Source organism: Bufo gargarizans, chromosome 1, assembly GCF_014858855.1.
Source record: "Bufo gargarizans isolate SCDJY-AF-19 chromosome 1, ASM1485885v1, whole genome shotgun sequence".
Lineage (NCBI taxonomy): Eukaryota > Metazoa > Chordata > Amphibia > Anura > Bufonidae > Bufo > Bufo gargarizans.
In genome coordinates, this window is record NC_058080.1 from 166885061 (window position 1) to 166905619 (window position 20559).

The 20559-nt window shown below is 45.3% G+C and overlaps 1 protein-coding gene across 11 annotated transcripts in view; it reads right to left on the reverse strand.

The window, feature by feature from the left end:
• The window catches only part of RAPGEF2 (Rap guanine nucleotide exchange factor 2), a 246713-nt gene that overhangs the window by 95372 nt on the left and 130782 nt on the right, over positions 1-20559 (reverse strand). Inside the window, exon 1 of one of the 11 annotated variants that reach the window (XM_044299995.1) lies at positions 4322-4941. The exons of the other annotated variants lie outside the window; for them this stretch is intronic. Coding sequence (XP_044155930.1) covers positions 4322-4356 — 35 coding nt within the window. The 5' untranslated portion in view covers positions 4357-4941. Of the gene's footprint in view, positions 1-4321; positions 4942-20559 lie in introns of those variants that run through there. 11 annotated transcript variants of the gene reach the window in all.

The following is a 20559-nucleotide window of genomic DNA, read 5'->3' on the forward strand; positions in this document are numbered from 1 at the left end:
TCGTTTACAAGCTGTTTTTTTGCGTTCCGTATACGGAACCATTCATTTCAACGGGTCCGCAAAAAATACAAAAAAAAAAAAAACGGAATGTACTCCGTATGCATTCAGTTTCCATATCTCTGTTTTCCGTTTGGTTGAAAGATAGAGGTTGGGGGCAAAAAAAAACTGGAACTATGTAAAAAAAAAAAAAATGCATCACTGTACTGATGAAGATTTAATCACATTTCTACTGCCATGTGTGAACTGAATTTTTCTAACTTCATACAGACTTTCATACAAGGAAGGCATCATGCTAAAGTGGAGCTTTAAGGCAAGGACTACACGGCGACACTGGTCATGGTCTGGATCGCTGAGTAGTAGTTATCCTATAGAAATTAATGGGATCGTCATGGCTGGATTTCTTGCGACTGCCTCGACGATACCATGCTTTTCTATGGGATCACTGCTACTCAGCGACCAGTGTCACCGTGTAGCCCTAGCCTTACAAGAGCAGCAATGAACCAGACTGAAGGTGAAGTTATTTTTGCACCCAGTAAAAAAAATCCCATAGTTCTAATATACTTACATAATGAATTATCCAGGAAGTTTTCATTCAATGTCACATGAAGCATTACATAACTGACTGCATGCATGGGGCCTGAATACATGTGACTATGTAAGAGGAGTTCTTAATTTTGAGAATTATATATCGATCGAGGCTTGAACTGAACCAAATTTTAAAATCACTTTGCTTGCCTAGCACTTATCTCCACTTTAGAATTAAGATGACACCTCCAGCGCCGTTTCTTTCATTAGTTTTAGGGCTCATACACAACCGTACGTATTTTGTGGTCCGCAAAAACTTGGATCCACGAAAAAAAACCTGACGACATTTATGTGACATTTGAGTTAGATCCGTATTTTTTCTGGATCCATTGTAATAATGCAGCAAAACTGACAAGAATAGGACACGTTCTATTGTTTTTTTGCAGAACAGACTTGAGGACATACAGATACAGAATGCACAGAGTAAATTTTTATATATTTTTTTTAAATGAATGGTTCCACATACGGGCCACAAAAAAAAATGGAATGGACACGGAAAAAAAAAATATGTTTGTGTGCATGAGCCCTTCTGCTGCCCTAAGACCTTACAGCTCCAGCACATGCCGATGAGTCCTGGTATTCATGAGCACATGGATCTCCCCGCCCCCTGCTGCTGATTGGCAGTTTCTTTCCTAATGCGATCAGAGAGCCAGGAGATCATGAATATCAGGACTCCTCAGCATGTGCTGGAGCTGTTCAATACAAGATTATAGCCAAACAGCTGGAGCCGTTTTTGATCAGGAGATCTGTCACTAGTTTATGCTGCCCTTAGGCATCATAACAGTGGTAACAGACTCAAGTACATGGTTGTATTATGGGTCAGTTTCCTACAGAGCCCCTTTACCGAACCCTCCATATGTCTTCGATTTCATAAAGAGGTTTTTTGTATTATGCCTTAAGGGTGTTTTTCCAGGGTATACTTTAAAAAATGGGAGGGAATGAGGTGACAATCTTCTCCCCAACCGCTGCAGCTCTGACGCTGCACCAGTCCCACTGCTCTCCTGGGTTCAGACTCAGCAAACAGGAAACAGCTTGGACTGTCGTCTCATCCAGGGATTGGCTGAGCAAAGTCTCCGATGTGACCAGTGATTGGCTAAGTGCGAAGTCAGAGCCATTTCCTGTGTGTCAAGACTAGGACCAGGAAGTGAAAAAAAGAGGGATCGGTGAGGTGAGTAATGTTTTATTTTTAACTCATTCTACCCCATTTTTTTAAGTATTCCCTGAAATACTCCTTTTAGTATAGAATCCTACCTGCACAGTATTTCAATATCAATGTTACTACCATCCTGATGCTCACCACCAGGATGACCAATAACCTCAGTAACCGTGAGTGATCATCAGCCCTCACACATGAATGACAGGCGATCAAAGCCTCACAACTTGTGTGAACGAATCTTTACTTTATTGCTGTAATCCCTAAACAAATCTCAACCCGAGCACCACACAGCTTTCATAGTCCCCTGAAACTAAATCAGTCCATTATAAAAATTATTAGGATGAATCGTCAGCCAATATCCAGTAGAGATTGCCAATGGGGACGCACAGGACTGGATACAACAAAGTTTCTCTCGGGAAAAATCAATATGGTTTTTATTTTGTCGTGAGTCGTCCCTGAATACACGAGATTATTACCTCCTTTCCACACTCTTCCCAATGACTCTCAGCAGCTGCCCTGCCCTCCATACAGACAAGACACAACAAGCAGCATAAGGGAAGGCCGGAGCGCTGATAAAGAGTGATTCATAAAGCCAATCCTTCACTGAGCTGCGGCAGATCTCAGATTTCTCAATGACTTCATACATGGTGCAATGCAAAACCCAATTCGCAGGTTTGGGGTGTTATGGCGGCTATGTTTTTGTTTCCCAGAATGCCAATTTGCAGTAAGTGACAATGTAGTATTTAGTGCCAGTGGCGTTCTGTGGTGCGTTAACTACCATTTTTCCTATGCAAGAAACACCCAACCAGTGTGAACCTTGCGGTTCACATCACCTTCAACCCCTACTTCTATGTTCAATGCCAGAAGGTGTGTCCTCTCTGTAGTCTTGTGGGCAGTATTACCGAGTAGTGTTATCAAGTAAACATTTCATTATGGAAGACCATGTATGCATGCACACGACCGTGATTTTGGTCCGCGTCCAATCTGCATTTTTTGCACATCAGATGTGGACCCATTCGTCATGTCCTATTCGTGTCCGTTTTGCAGACAAGGACAGTACATTTGTGAAGGAGTGGGAAAAAAAAAGAAATGGTGACAGGCGTCTGTTTTGCGGACTACAAAAAACGGCTACGGCCTGGTGCATGAGCCCTTAGTCTGCACACCTCTGAGGCATACGTTCTGTGGACTGCCACCAATACTTCCAACAAACATGATGGCCAAACATGGTGAGAAGCTGACCTTTACTAAATACATGCATGGGCTGAAGCTAAGCACTGAGAAGCAAAAGCAGTCAAGAGACTAACACTTCTAGACATTCAGCTTGAGCGGGCAGACATCCATTTCCAGCGTGCCTGGCTTCCAGAAAGCAGCATGCCGACCAGCGGGGCACTGGCACTCTTACACCGGAGCTGCACACTGCCCGTTTCAGCCGCACCCCTACACTGTGACCAACTCCAAAATGTGAAGCTATGACCGGAATCTGCCTGTGAAGACTGGGATGTCAAATTCTCAAATCACGGACTGCAACCTCTGGCACTCCAGCTGTGGTGAAACTACAACTCCTGGCATCAGGGGCGTAACTACCATAGCGGCAGACCATGCGACTGAAATGGGGCCCAGGGCAAGAGGGGGCCCAGTTGGGATCATCTCCTCTTCTACTGTGGGTGAAAACTTGGTCAGGACTCTACCCTCCAAAGAAACAACTTTTAGCAAACGAGGCAGTGGAAAAAATGGCCCAAGGGTCATTGAAAGAGGTTTAGGCGGAAACCCTTCTGTCCTGTGTGGGGGGGGGGTCCTGGTTTGATCCTTGCTATGGGGCCCTTACTTCTCTATGTACCCCACTGCCTGGCATGCTCTATTCACTTCTAGGAGAGATCCAAAAACAGCCAAGCTACATGCTGGGAGTCATAGTTTCACCACAGCTGAGGTGCCAGAGGTTGCTGATCCCAGGCCTAGCAGGATGCATCCGTGGACTATAACAATTACTCTTTCCAAGTCATTTTTTATTGTCTTTTTCCACTTCAGGTGAAAAGGCCCTTTAGCACCCAATTTAGCTTAGGCTTCCCATGGATTTAGTATGACAAGGTCTTTGCTCCGGGTGCAACGGTTAACGGTTATAAGATACTGTGCACTGCCAAGAGGTCAAGGATCAGCAATACGGCTGCTCCAGGGTGAACTGAACTTATGTACTGTGCACACATACAATAAGGCTACGTACAAACTTACTGCATGAAAATCTGCACCAAACTTGCATCTTAACCCTTTGTAATGGCGAGGGGTGAAATCTGTAGTGAAACTAGCTACTTTTCTGCAGCAGAGGATTAAAACAAAAACAAAAAATGCAAAAATCCCTCAAATGCTACTTTAGTCTGCAATGTGTGAATGCCGTTTTGAAAAGCCCATTCATAGTGTAAAGAATCCAAATCTGACATTAACAACAAAAAAATCCCTTTATAGAAGGTAGATATTTACCAAAAAGTCACGATTGTAAAAGCTTATGAAATCCGTTCCACATGAGACACACACACACAATGACAGACATAACCCGTGACCATAGCTACCTGCATAATGAGCACCTACCCGTGTATATGCTCAACGGACGCTGAGTATTTCATTAACCGCTAAAAAACAGTCCAAACGAAGGCACAAAAAAAGGTTTTCCACTGGTGCAAGCCCAAGTCAGATCCCAGGATTAGTTACGTCCACAATGGTGGTGGGGGTCCTGCCTGAAAGCTTCCCAAAACAAGTTCTCAAAGTTCTTGTAGTGGAACCGGTTTATTCAGAGGACACTACCCTCAGATGATTTCCATGTGGAGCGCTAAAAAGAGGAAATATCTGACAAAACGCAATCCAAACCCTTTCCTTCATAAGTGTCCAAGCTGGATCCCAGGGAAGGAGGCATGGCAAGCAGAGCAGAGGGAAGCAGCAGCCAAGTCTCCCAGAGATGACGTATCTGGGATCATGGAAGTGGTTACTGGATTCTCCTTACTTTCTGCAGGGCGTTGCTGAGCGGCGGTGTAACACAGAAGCCACTACTGGAAGTGCTGTCACTGCTGCTCCCTTCTCCAGGGCCTCCCATTGCACATTCCTCTTCTGCACGTCAGCCACGGTCCGGAATGTCACTTCTCAGGCCTGGAATGTAAACCTCTTCAGCTCCAGTGTTAATGAAAGCTGTGTGCCCCCAGCCCCCGCTCCTCGCAGCAATGGTGGGAAGGAGGAGGAGGAGGAGGGGAGAATCCACTTAGCACCTCTTGTCTGGGTGGGACCTGGGAGACATGAGCTGTTCACACACCTGTGGCAGGAAGTGTTACTGGAGCTGCTACAGTCCCAGCATTTTATAGCACTGCTCCGCCATCACAAGCTAGAAAATGCAGGTCCAAAGTAAAAGCCAAACAGGGGTTCCACCTGCTGACAAGTGTCTGACCAGAATGACGCTGCGGATGGAACCTGTTGGCTCATGCACACGACCGTATGTATTTTGCAGTCCGCAAAAAAATACGAATGACATCTGGGGGCATTCCGTATGTTGAGGAACTAAACAGCTGGCCCTTCATAGAACAGTACTATCCTTGTCCGTAATGCGGACAATAAGGCTCCATTCACACGCCCGCAATTCTGTTCAGCATTTTGCGGAACAGAATTGCGGACCCTCTCATTTCTATGGGGCCTGCACGATGTGCTGCCCGGATCTGGAAATGCGGACCCGCACTTCCGAGTCTGCAATTCCGTTCCCGGAAAAAAATAGAACACTCCCTATTCTTGTCCGCAATTGCGGACAAGATTAGGCATTTTCTATTAAGTGGCGGCGATGTGCGGTCCGCAAAATTCAGAACGCACATTGCCGGTGTCAGTGTTTTGCGGATCCGCAAAACACACACGTACCTGTGAATGGACCCTAATAGGACATGTTCTATTTTTTTGCGGAACGGAAATATGGACATACGGAAACGGAATGCACACACAGTAACTTTATTATTATTTTTTTTGCGGACCTATTGAAATTATTGGTTCCGCATACGGTCCGCAAAAAAAACTGAATGGACACGGAAAGAAAATACATTTGTGAACCCTCATGCACACGACTGTGATTTTTGTCTGCCTCTGATATGCCTTTTTTTGCGGGTTGGATGCGGACCCATTCACTTTAATTGGGCCACAAAAAAATGCAGATAACAGAACATGTGCTGTCCACATCCGTATGTCCAGTCCACAGCACCTGCAAAAAATTAGAACATGTCCTATTCTTGTCCGTTTTTAGAGGGCAGGAGGTTCCACGGCCGGTATCAGTGTGTTGCAGATCTGTGATTTTCGGTCTGGTTGTGTGCATGAGCCCTTAGGCCTCTTCCACACTTCGGTGAACCAACGATGAATTGGTGTTTATCTGTTCTCCACAGTGAATTTAATATGTTAGATCACATATCACATGAAGTCTACTCTGGGACCACCGGCAGTAGATGCTCTGGATGTTCATTTTCAGCTGAGCAGTGCCCTTGGTATACGGATGACACGCGGAGAGCGAAAAACGGACCAAACACTGATTCTTCATGGATGAAACACAGAAGGACACAGAAATCTGAACGAGGCCTAAGTTAAACCTCCCGGAGCATACGCCAAACGACAACAGATGCAAATGCATGCCTGTGACAGACATGGCAAAATGCAAATCTCATCACTGCCCATTTTCTGCACGCAAATATGTAATATTTACACCACGTGCGGCTGTACCCTGAGGGCACCTAAAACTGGCATGTGTTACTTGCAGTTTTTGTTGAGGAACTGCCACAGCTCTCACCCATGCGTTGCAAAGCGTGAAATCCGTAGGAAAAAAGCCGGTCATTTTCCACATAGATAAAAGAAAGTGTAGATGAGGTCTGTCTAATCTCATACACTTTGCTGGTACAGTATCATATTGCGTTTTTTCCACACAAATTCGTGCATAATTCGCAACGTCTGCAGGTGACCTTTGTAAATTTCACACACGCGTATTTAGTGCAAGAAATACGCTCAGTGTCAGAGGTATTTCCCGTCCTGAATGCTGCTCCTATTACATGGACCCACAGCATTAGGCTACAAGCACACGACCGTATGTGTTTTGCGGTTCGCAAAAAAAAGAAAAAAGGATGACTTTCTTATGTCATCAGACTTTTTTTTTTTTTTTGTGTGTGTGGATCCATTGTAACAATGCCTAAAGCGAACAGGACATTTTCAATTATTTTTTTTTGCGGGGCTACGGAACAGACATACGGACGCGGACAGCACACTGTCTGCATTTTTTGTGGACCGGACATGGAAACAAAATACGTTTGTGTGCATGAGGCCTTATAATGATTTATAATGCTGTGTGTTCCTGCCTGACCTCCTCATAATACTGAGCTCCATGTCATAGGAGCAGCATTCAGGACGGAGATACCTGACACACTGAATGCCTACACTACTAATTACACTGAATGTGAAGTTGGCCTTAGGCTGGTTTCACACGCACGAGTTTAACGCGTTGAACTTGCAGCGTGCGTCTTCGAGAGCTCCCGTCCTCGATAGGATCGCGTAGAATTATATTGATTATACACTGACATAATGCGTTATTGTATACATCCGGCATAGCCCATAGGGCCGGTGCACAATTAGACTATAAAGGGCCGTGACGGGGATCCAGATGGTGTTTCTGGCATGTGTGCTGGGATTTGGCCGGACAAAAACCAGTGCTTGGACTAGTTTCTGCCGAAATCGTCCAGATCCCATTATAGTTAATGGAGTCTGGCGGTGAATGGCAATATCAGGCTATTCTGGATACGGTTAACTCCAGCAGGCTGTTCCTCTGCCAGATACCAGAACGCATATGCAAAACTAGTCTCACCTACTGTGATCAAACTGCATGCAAATTCAATGCCATGCCCACTTTCCCTGGCACATGATATGTTGGCCTGAACGCCACTTCTTTTTAATGCAGCTGCCCAATTGCATTCATAGAGATGACCCATGCAGCACACATTTTCTATAAGTTAAGTTTAAGCTTCATTGGGAGTGCATGGGTTAAAGGGGCCCTGGCTCTCCTCCATGCATTCACCATTTACATATAAGACATGATTCTTTATGGCACTGTCCCCATACTGGAGGGACACAGCGCATTGACATTACTAAGTGTGCTGCGATATCGGTAATCTCCACGGACACAGGCTACTGATTTACTGCACCCTGGCTCTTAAAGAGACCACGCACCCCAGATAGTGACAACCGCGCACATCTCTCCATGAGACATGCTGCAGCTTACTGCCCGCCATCTCTACCCATTACACTCCCTTCTATCTGATACCAGAACATGCCAGGACAAGGCCAGCCGTGCCCTATACACCCCAGGCCTGCAGCGCAGGCCAAGCACCCAAATATATGCAGAATGGCTTCCAGCAGCCCTATTGTCACTCGTATTACTGCTCCAGGCCGGCTCCCTGCAGTGCCTTTCAATGCGCCCATGTCCAGACACTGCTGAATGCAGGTTTCCCTCTTTCTATTATATGGCCCCAGGGTCACAGTGTCCGTTTCCCAAATGCCCCAGAAAAAGCTGCCGGCGTATACATCAAACATATCCACTGAAGAGTGTATTTTTGGCTTTCATTTGGCTAAGGGCTCATGCACACAAATGTACTTTCGTTCTGCATATGGGCTGCAAAAAAACATGGAACGGACACAGGGGGAAATGATTCACTTCAATGGGGCCGCAAAAAAGCGGAAATGACTCCATGTGCGTATATGCCTATTCTACACAAAAAAAATATGTCTTATTATTGTCCGCACAGACATGGATAGGACTGTTCCATTAGCGACCTGCTGTTCCACTTCACAAAATACGGAGTGCACAAGTCCGTTATCAGTGTTTTGCAGGTCCGCAATTTACAGAAGGCAAAACATCCAACGGTCATGTGCATGAGCCCTTATATACAGTGGCACTTCATAGGATATTAGTGTGCTGCATACAAGCGAATGGGGCTGAGCGCGATACCAAGCCCAGCCGCTATACGACGTACGGCGCTGCACTTGGTCCCGGGTGTCAGACCCCACAATCAGATACTGATCTTCACCATCACAATCCCAGAAAAGCCCTTGCTTCCTGCTTAGGACCCGTCCCCTCCTCACATCATGACACTACTCTATCGTCACATGCAGCTGTCCACACCAGCTTCCCACATGGTCAGCATACGTATCTGCCCGACTCATAGTCTACCTATAGGATACGTCTTAATAGGTTGGTCTGACCAGTGTGTTCTCCAGGGTGCAGTCTGTCCTTGCAGAGGTATGAGACACTTCTGGGAATGCATAGAGACCAGTATTCTTTATAGCCAGCTCACCCATGTGCTCTGCGTGTGAACGACCCACTCTATACCAAAAGAAGGGTCCTATTCAGGATTCAGACATAAGTCCATAACTGTACAAGCAGCCAAATACAGTCCAGATAACGCTTACGCATTTTGGACATACACCTGGTCCTTATTCATAGCATACAGCCAGCGCCGTAAAACGAGGAGCCCAACTAATAAATCAGTCAGGAAAGAATCCCGGTCATGTACATGACACTAATGGAGGAAGGGAAAACAGCAAGCACAGAGGCTGAGGTGTGAGGCTGCGCTAGCCTCTATCTGCAGCACTTACCAAAGACCAGGACAAACCAGCATAGTCCCAGCTCTTAGTTGGAGTTCCACTGTGTGACTTAAAGAGGACCTGTCGCCCCTCCTGACATGTCTGGCTTAGTAACTACTTGCATCCCCTGTAATAGCAAGTCCTGAACATCTATTCTTCTGCCTCTACGTTGTACCATTATAACTACAGGTAGTTTATGAATGAATTGCCAACAATCTGCAATACAGGTCCAGAAGGGGTTACCACTTGGGGGAGTGGCCCTGCACAGGCCGACACTGACAACACTGATTGGATAGTGTCAGACTGTGCAGGGACACACCCCCAACTGATAACACCCATCTGGACTTTTATTCCAGACAGATGGCAATTCAATCAAACTTCTAATCGGAATAATAGAGGGATGACAACAGAGTTATGTGAAAAAATGCTCCAGGAAAGTTATTACATGAGGATGCAAGTAGTTACAAAACCAGACATGACAAGCCCCTTTAAATGGGGGCTTAGTCTTAAAGGTGTTGTCAACTTTGGAAATCCCAGCAATGAAACATCCACTAGACTAGTCTGTTCCTCGCAATCCTTAAAGCTACATATACACACGGCAGACAAGTGTCAGAAAGGTCTGCACGGTTCATTCATGTCAATGAGGTTGCGGACAAAACATTCCTAATCAGAGGAATGAAGTGGATTTTAGAGTGGAAAATCTGCAACAAATCTGTCTGATGTGAATATATCCCAAGGCTACCAGTACACAACGCCGGAAAAACGCAGCATAACACAGTCCCAGCTAAGAGTATGGGACGAGACAAACCTCATGTACACTTTACTTCTGACCTGCCGTGTGGGTTCTGAAATCCGCAGCACGTCACCTCTTTGTGCAGCTCTTTTGCGCGAGATCTGCGGCAAAACCACATCAAATCTGTGGCAAATACCACAAGTAACACATCTGGGTTGTAGTGCGGATTTGGTGCAGAAAAGCACAGAAATTCGTACAAGCCGTGTGCAGGTAGCCGTAGGCCTTCATCTCGGTCATGCAGATCCGGCATGCTGCTCCGGCAGAGAATAGCGTGCCGGATTTTGTCGGATATAGCATTGCCAGATTCTCTAGTTCACTACCGGATCCCCACTGACTGTAAAGAGGTCCGGTGGTGATCCGCCCACTTTCCGGGTTTCGGACGAGAAACCAATGCATGCCGGCATTGACAGGATTATTGGGCTTGAGTGAATCGAGCTTCAGATCATAGATCCAAAGTCGATTCATTCAAACACTTCACTTTAATGCTGTCCACAGACCGTTCTCCGTACAGCTCTAGAATGCACTGCCTCCGTGGTGGCAAAATACGTTTCACCCGAAGTTGCGCAAGATTTCTCTGTATTCATTTCTACATCTTTAAAAAAACATCTCAAATTCGCTATCCAAGTCGGGTTTGGAGCCAGCAGGTACCTCACTACCAAACCTGACTTCAAGTTCAGATTGCTAATTTTATTTGTTTTTAAAAATGTAGAAACGAATACCGAATTCACCAAAGTCTTGTGGTACTTTAGGCGAAACAAGGCAGCATTCAAACTAAGTGTTTGAACGAACTGACTTTGGCTCTATGATCCGAAGCTCAATTCGCTCAACACTAGCGGTTATATTCAGTACACGGTTTAGGCTTAGTTCACATCGGCCTTATGAATTCTATTGTTCTGTTCCGTATTTCAGATAAGTCACACAATAAGCACAACGCCGGGGTCTGTCGGGTTCTGGCACGGCGTCCGTTATTTTACCAGAAATAAATAATGCTGCACAATCTGTGATGGAGGCTCCTGACACCTGTGAGCCTTACACGAGGATACAAATAATGTACCTTTTCAGCACGCGGGGGAGGGAGGCGTCTCCAAACACGTATTGTATGGGCCTGTTCGGCACTAGCTGCCTATTTGAATGGTATGTAAATAGGAGGCATAATGGCCAGGTAACAATGACAATGTAGGAGGGGGTTCAGTCAACAGAGCGTCAGCTTATCAGTCATTAGCCCAGGTATGTGCATCCGTGTGATTGGGGAGGTGGCCCTACAACAACACTGTAATTTCACTTCAATGGGGATCATGAATGAACAAGGTCATTCCCATGCACAGCAGAACATATTAGTTGCTGATTTTCTCACAGCCTCTGAGTAATGACCGACAAGGCTTTCCTTTCTGAGCCTAAAATATCAGGGGTCTGCGCCCCCAGCAATGCCCTGCTATATGGCTTTATAAAGGGGACCGTTCTGTAGGGGAGCCTGTACTCTACCTGTGCTGAGGAAGGCACGTAAAACTGTGGGGTCACTTACTAAAGCTCTATGCCAGTCTTCTGGAGTGCACACATTTTTACGAATTTGCAACTTTCTCTTTTTTCATCACCCTCACCAGCCTTCTTAAAAGTGGGCTGGGAATGGACGGTAGGGGGCAGGCCATGGGAGGGTGCTCCACGGCCCAACTCATTTAACACGTGCGCCAGAAAACTGGGCACACATTACACCAGTGGATTTCAGTTCTGCACAGTCAGCAGAAGATGTGACACATTTGCATATGCTTCTTAGGCTACTTTCACACTGGCGTTTTGAATTCCGTTTGTGAGATCCGTTTCAGGGATCTCTCAAAATGTTCAAAACGGATCAGTTCAGCCCCAATGCATTCTGAATGGAAAAGGATCCATTCAGAATGCATCAGCTCTGGATGCGGACACCAAAATGCTGCCTGCAGCGTTTTGGTGTCCGCCGGGCGATGCGGAACCAAGCGGATCTGTCCTGACTTACAATGGAAGTCAATGGGAGCGGATCCGTTTTCACTGACACAATATGGTGCAATTGAAAACAGATCCGTCCCTCATTAAATTTCAATGTAAGTCAGGACGGATCCGTTTTGACTTTGTTCTTCATAATGCAAACGGATCAGTTATGAACGGATACAATCGTTTGCATTATAGGTGCAGATCCGTCTGTGCAGATACTAGATGGATCCGCATATAACGCAGGTGTGAAAGTACCCGTAAAGGGGTTCTCTGGGAATTATGAAAGTGAAAATAGTGAAAATACATATTACTTTATTATAATTATATTCCCAAATACCATTCATTAGTTATAATGATTATTACAAAATATCATTTTATTTAGAACGCAATCATCAGGTGCAATAAAATGGCCACAGTCCTATTAGTCCATACAAAACCTGTCCTAATACCACAGGAGGACAAGTTAAAGAGCTGCACCATCTTCCTCTCTTGCTTGTCAGGGAATATGGTCCTAAATACAGTTTAATATGATCTTCAGCTGAATGTCTGTAGGAATGGCGTTCATGAGGAGACATGAAGTACAGAGAGGAGGTGGAGGTGTAGTAATGAGCAGCAGCACTTGTATGCAGTCTCCATTACCATAGTCTGTCCTGTCCATCCTCTCTGTACTGCATGTCTCCTCATGAACTTTATTCCTTTCCTAAAGAGATTCAGCTGAAGATCTTATCAGCTGTATTCAGGATCATAATCCCTGACAGGTAGAGCAGAGAGGAGGATGAGGCAGCTCATTACCTCAGTGTTGTGAAGTAACTTGTCCTGCTGTGTGATTAGGACAGGTTTTATTTGTACTAATAGGATGGCGGCCATTTTATTCCTCCTAATGATTGCCCCTAGATAAAACAAGCCTTTATAATTAATAATATGCAATTGGAAATATATTTATAATAAAGTAATATTTAAATATTTTCATTTTCTTTATTCCCAGAGAATCCATTTACTAAACTGGTTGAATCTTTCTCCAGTAGGCAATTTAATAAGACAAGCATGTGAAACCCTGGTCTTAGCAAATGACCCACCTATGTTTTCATAGATGGACTAATTTAACAAAGAATAAAGAGGGAATTTACAAAACTGTCAATAATAATTTGCAGTATGGAAGCACAGCATTTCAGGTGCCGCCATATGATGACAGTCTATTCTGCTGTGGACTGTAGAATTTGCTGTGTGCCATATAAGATTTTTCCTCTGCTTGTCAATGGGATTTCTGCACCCCATTACAGAACAACAATTGCACCGTGAGCTTATATTTAATAGAAGAACATGTGGTTGTCAGAATTTGGCATGAACAACCAAATGTGTTCAGAAAAATGAAATCCTGAGATAAACATCCCAGTTCTGTTCACTTCCTGCCACAGCAGTACAGAGGCTTCTTACTGGGGATATGTCACGCACATGCTGCACGTACATGGCCACCACATACCAGATTCATGAGCTCAACTGCTGTCTGACAGCTGCTCATTATCAATTCACATCTCTGTAGCAGCCCTTCAAGAGCATAGAGGGTAAGCATGGCTGGTATGGCTTTCTACCACCAAGGTCAATCTGCAGAAACCCTATGGCCTCTTTCACACGGGCGTCATGTTTTTTGCCCGGATAAGATGCGGGTGCGTTGCGGGAAAATGAGCAATTTTTCCGCGCAAGTGCAAACCACAAGTTCGGGTTTGGGTTAGGTCAGGTGTTCTGTAGATTGTATTATTTTCCCTTATAACATGGTTATAAGGGAAAATAATAGCATTCCGAATACAGAATGCATAGTACAATAGGGCTGGAGGGGTTAAAATTTTTTTTGAACTCACCTTAATCCACTTGTTCGCGCAGCCCAGCTTCTCTTCTGTCTTCTTTCTTCAGGACCTGGGTAAAGGACCTGTGGCGACATCACTGCGCTCATCACATGGTCCGTGACATGATCTTTTACCATGGTGATTGATCATGTGACGGACCATGTGATGAGTGCAGTGATGTCATCACAGGTCCTTTACCCAGGTCCTGAAGAAAGACGACAAGAGAAGCCAGGCTGTGCAAACAAGTGGATTAAGGTGAATTAAATTATTTTTATTTATTTTTTAACCCCTCCAGCCCTATTGTACTATGCATTCTATATTAAGAATGCTATTATTTTCCCTTATAACCATGTTACAAGGAAAAATAATAATGATCGGGTCTTCATCCCGATCGTCTCCTAGCAACTGTGCGTGAAAAATCACACCACATCCGCACTTGCTTGCGATTTTCACGCAGTCCCATTCACTTCTATGGGGCCTGCGTTGCGTGAAAAACGCACAAAATAGAGCATGCTGTAATTGAATGGGTCCGGATTCAGTGCGGGTGCAATGCGTTCACCTCACGCATTGCACCCGCGCAGAAAACTCACCCGTGTGAAAGGGGCCTATCATATCCACAAAACCAGTATGTAAGATCATTTATACAATGTATCTTTTGTTTATTATATTAGATTATGTGGATATGTTAGAAGTAAAAGGTATTCTAAGGTGAGCCTGCCCTTTAAGGCCCCATTCACACATCCATATTTTTGCTCCGATGAGGACCCATTCATTTCAATAGGGCTGCAAAAAATACAGACAGCACACCGTCCTGCAAAAAAACATGTCCTATTCTTGGCCATTTTCAGACAAGAACAAGCATTTTTACAATGGGTATGCGAAAAAATAAAATAAAAATAAAAACACAGACATCACATCAGTATTTTTTGCAGACTGCAAAATACATATGGTTGTGTGAATGCACCTTAAATGACATGTTTGCTTTATTTCCTTTATTTGAGGTAAGCAATTAAAGTAGCATTCCAGTACAAAAAAGTGATCCTACAATTGGGTGGGTGTGTGTAAATATTTCATTTATATTGACCAAGCCCACACCTCTGCACTTCCAACAGGGCTGGGGTCCCTGCTGCTCTCCACACCGCAGGAAATGGCTGAAATGCTGGTTAGCCAATCACTGGCTGAGGTGGGTCATTGTTGTAGCCAGTAATTGCCTGTGACTGCTGGTCAGCCATTTTCAATTGTGTCAAGGCAAGAATAGGAGGTGGAGTTTAGCGGGACCCAGGTACCAGTGGATCAGAAAAGGCAGAGAGATTGGTGAGGTGAGTACAAGTACTTTTTTTTTTTTACAGCTGAATTTGGCACAGATTCAGCACCAAACTCCACACTGCTGTTCCTTTTGGCAAGTCTGTGGCCATAAACCGGCAGTTTTTGGTACAAAATCCACCCAAATTCATTTTAAAAAAAATCCAGGGTGAACTGCTGCTGGATTGAAGATTTAGCTCATACATTTTTATCATATGTCAGTCCATTCTATTAGTTTGTTTCTTCTTTGTTGCCCTTCACTAGTTCTTCAGGGTTTCAGGTTGAGTTTATGCAGATCTTAATCACTATCTCAGCATGGTGGATTTCTCCTTCTATATCTCTGCAAAGGAGAAAACTAGTGGCACCTCATATCTGTGCATGCCCAGGTCAAGATGCCTGGGAAATGTAACTCAGCAGCGGTAGGACAGTAGGTGGTCATCTCGCCCGAAGTGCTGGACTGCTCATCGAGCCTACGGGTGCTGATTAAAGGAGCAATCCCATGAAAAGTATTTATTGTTTAGTCTTAGGGTAGGCAATCAATGTCGGATTGCTGGGAATGAGACTTCAAGAACAAGGATTCTGAATGGAGTGGTAGCGTGTATGTCAGTCACTTCTACAGATGAGCGAATCAAAGTTGACAAAGTGGAATTCGATCCAAATTTCTGAAAAAAATTGATTCGCACCAAAACCAAATTTTCTCGCGTTTCGTGGTAACAATTTTTTTTTTCCTAAAATGGGTTCTGCACAAGTGAGGACATGGAGAAAGGAACTCTAGTTAGACGGGATCACCCATAATGCCATGCATGCAGCCAATCAGCAGCCCTGTGATATCACAGCCCTATAAAGAGCATCAGCCATCTTAGATTCTGCCATTTACCAGTGTACTTAGTGCAGGGAGAGACGTCAGCAGGCACTAGGGACAGTGTTAGAAAAAACTTCATTGTGCTGAAAAAACCCATTTACAAGTGCAGGAAAAGAATATTCAATAGGTAGGGAAACGATAGGGAGGAACCATTCCACAGCATTTATGTTGAACAGGGTCCAGTAGGGGAGGTTACAGCCTGGGTAATAGGATCCAAATTGCCATTATACAGCTTTGTAATTCCAGCAAACCAATTTTTATTAGGGTGCAAGTGCTGTTTGAAACAGGCATTAACAGGGTTTATTACAAGGAAATATTTCTATGTCTTATTTGCCCTTGTTCTAAAGAATTTTTGGCTTGTATTAAAGGGGCTTTTTAACAGTCGTGTGGTGAAGTGCTAAAATTACTACCCTTTTTGTCGTGTACAGTGGCAAAAGTAAAATATATTTGCCATTCAGCGGTGCAGTCATCTATTCTAAAGCCTTTTGTGGCGTGTATTAGTAATATTTATTTATTTATTTGATCTAACAGTATGTAAGACAGAGAAGTGCCAGGCCCTGCACAGGGGAGTGGCAGAGGCCTAAATGTTTCTGGCGCAGGCAGAGGTCGCAGCAGAATAAGGGCAGCAGGGGTCACTTCCAGAGGCCTGAGCTCCCAGTGTTAGCTAGCGGTCGTGTCTTGACCAACAACCCTGCGATTCTTGAATAGTGGACTCTGTCATCCACTTAGTCCCAAGTGACATCAGGCACCCCCAGCCAACAGTCGGAAGGAGGGGATTGGGAGGGATTGAAAAATAAATCTAATACCTTCTATGGAGGGTCAGCATGGCAACTATTGAACGCCGAAACAGACGTTCAATCCCTCCCAATCCCCTCCTTCCTCCCTTATGAGCGTGGGGCTGCCGCCCTCATGCTCCATGTGAACGCCCATGACACAGGTTAAAATCATTATTATTAGTTACTATGTATATATGTATATACTAGCTCATATGCCATTTGGGAACAGGCACCCCTGAGGAAGCCAGCAGAGCCTGGCGATACGCGTTGTTTTTTTTTTCCTGACCACCACGCATACCCCCACCATGCTATTCTAAATGATAAGTATTACAGCTTTCTAATTTTTTGTTGATGGATCCTTATGCAATTTAAATTGTTATACATCTATTTATGTGGGGGCATGTTCATGGCTTTGTTGTGAGTCAGGGTGGCATGTGTACATGGTTGGTTCACATGGCCTTGATTTATTGGTTACAATGATTTTAACTCTCTTTGTTGTGTCTGTTGCTATAAATAAATTTGATCTCTTTTTAGATGTGCGGCTCTCATCTCAGTATTCTTTTCTTTCTCTTTGAACCATATTGTGTACTACATACAGAGCGCCAGCACTCTCACTTCAACTTTGATGTGCCCCCGTTTTCTGAATTACATGTGCAGGGCATGGCGGCGTCACGCTGTTCTGCAACTCGTTTGCCTGGGCGAACGGAGTCACAAATGGGGGGAACTGTTCCGTGTCCTTCATCAAGAAATTGAATCCTGGCTTTCTCCGCGACAACTGAAAATCGGAACCATGGTGACCGACAACGGGAAGAACATGGTGTCGGCGCTGCGTGGAGGAGGGCTAAGCCATGCGCCCTGCATGGCACACGTGTTCAATCTGGTTGTCAAGCGGTTCCTGAAGTCTTCTACCCATCTGCAAGACATCCTAAAAATGCCCAGGAAACTTTACATACACTTCAGCCATCGTACACTGCAAAATACACCCTCCTTGAGCTGCAGCGGCAGAACGGCATCCCGCAACATAGGCCGATATGTGACGTTTCCACCTGTTGGAATTCCATCCTCCATATGTTGGACCAACTATATGAACAGAGAAAGGCCATCAACGATTTCTTGATGATCCAAACGGACAGGAGTACTCCCCATGTAAGTTTGATGTCAGCCAGTAGCAGCTCATGCGTGACACCTGCCGTTTGCTCAGGTCATTTGAGAAAGCCACGTTATTTGTCAGTCGCCAGGACTATGGGATGAACGTCATGCTACTGCTTCATGTCCTGGAACAGATGCTGGTAAATCTAGCTGGTCAGAAGACTGGAGACGTGGCGCCTAGATCTCACGGACACATGAGCCCTGGGGGTGCTAAACTGGAGGAGGAGGACATTGGAGCACAAGCAAAGTGTAGCGAAATGGGTGGTTTTTCTACACAGGTGACAGGAGAGGAGGAGCAGGAGCAGCCAGGGGAGCTACAGATGCATGCTTACAGTTGAAATGTCACCATTCGGCAGAGGGATGACTTCTGGCTCTCCACCTTGTTGGACCCTCACTACCGATCCAAAATGGGGGCCTTTTCCTTTTTTTTTTTTTACATACGCTGAGAGGGAGGACAAACTGAACTACTATAGAGACATCCTATGCAGTCAATTGGCCACTGCCTATCTGTGCCATCGTCCATCCTTTCGCAGGTCTGACTGGGGGGGCCCTCTGTGCTCACGTCCCTCTGCCATGGCTGCTGTGGCAGGGTGAGGGGGGGGGGGTAGGAGCAGTTTCAGATCCATCAGCAGCAACTTGAGTTGCTGATGAGCAGCTTTCTTCACCCGCCTAGTGAAGAAACTACTCACCAGCAGCAGCTAGACCTGGAGCAGGACCCGAACCAGCAGGTGGTGGCATACTTGGACAGTACCCTGCCACGCCACATTGAAGATCCACTGGACTACTGGGCAGCCAAATTGAATTTGTGGCCGCAACTAGCAGAGTTTTCCCGGAAAAAGCTGTCCTGCCCGGCCAGTAGTGTGGCATCAGAGTGGGTGTTTAGTGCGACTGGGGCCATAGTTACCCCAAGAAGAACTCGCTTGTCAACCCAAAATGTGGAGAGACTGACCTTTGTTAAGATGAATCAGGCGTGGATCAGCGAGGATTTCCACCCACAAATGCCTGATGCATCAGACTAGATCATCCATGGTGCCACACCACTTTGACAAAAGAGACCGGTTTCTTCTGGCTACCTGCCTCAGCTACTATTCTGATGCTGCCACCCGCCTGATGCCACACATCTGATTCCAAGTGCTCCTTCCACCCACCATCTTCAGCTGGTACTTGTATTGCCACCGACCTTTGTCACTGGGTCCCTCGGTGGTCTCCTGATGTTGCTGCCACCGCCACACTGTCACCTTGTCACTCTGTGGCCTCCCGATGTGACCACCACCTCCACACTCTGTCATTGTGCCGCTCTGTGGCCTCCTCCTGATACTGACTCCACCTTTACACTGTCATAGGGACACTCTGTGGACTTCTCATGTTGTTCCCACCCTCCCCACTTCATTAATGGGCCACTATTTTGCCTTTTGGCCTGGCTGACATAATTTATTTGACCCTTCTTCTGATCTGTCAGAAGGAAGGAAAATTGAGACGCACAACGGATCCTGTCTGTGTACCAGCTGTAAGGCCTGTATGGTCCCATCAGAATTGGCTTGTGATTTGGTAGCCAAATGCAGGAGTGTACAAGTACACAAAACACAGAAGACATGCAAATATTCCATTCACGTGTTATCTCCGTTTTGGATCCACTCCAGTTTTTTTTTTTTTTTTGGGCATTAGCAATACTGATGGATTACTGACCAAATGCTGACCGAGTGAAGGCGAATGCTCAACAGACAGGATCCGTTTTGGGGGGGTTATTGCTCTGACGGATCAGAGGAAGGGCAAAATAATCAGTGACGTCCACACAAACTTACTTCTGACACCCTCTCCACTCTGTTGGGGGGCTCTAATTGTATAAGCGTTTAATAGAACAGTTTCTGTAGAGATCTATGTAGAATCAGCGGACGACGGTGTAAAAGGAGTGTGCTTCTTGTTGACGCTAACATCAACCTGTAAGGCTGAGTCCATACTTGAGTTACTTGGTCAGTTTTGGCCCCATGACTGCCCAAATAAGTGAAGTGTGCAGTGATTCTAAGAGCGACTCCTGTTATCTACATGTCATACTGACTCTCAGTATTATTTCACTACCACAGCAGACTCCCTATGTGTGTTACTGCAAGGCACAGTGTTCTACACCACTATAAAGGCTCTCTGCAGCCAGGAAATAGCCGCGAATAAGTTCGGACCGAACAGCTCTAGTCACTTCCATAGGACTGACGGAGCTTTCTTGCATGCTGAGGTTGGGAAAAACCCTGAAAAAGGGCTGACTTTCTCTTTACTAATAAGGAACCTAGACTTCTCTGACTAATGCAGTGTGTCTCATGACATAATGGGCACTGAAGTTTCCAGTCTATAAGCAGTTATTACTGGCAGCGCTATGTCAAGTATATATGTTCTACTTCTAGCCCTCACTTCTTAATCTGTTCTCAGTTCCCTGACACAAGTCAGTCATGAGTCTGCCCCGAGGACTCTTCTGTGTCCACAATGACCTCTTCATACCTAAGTGACATGTCCAT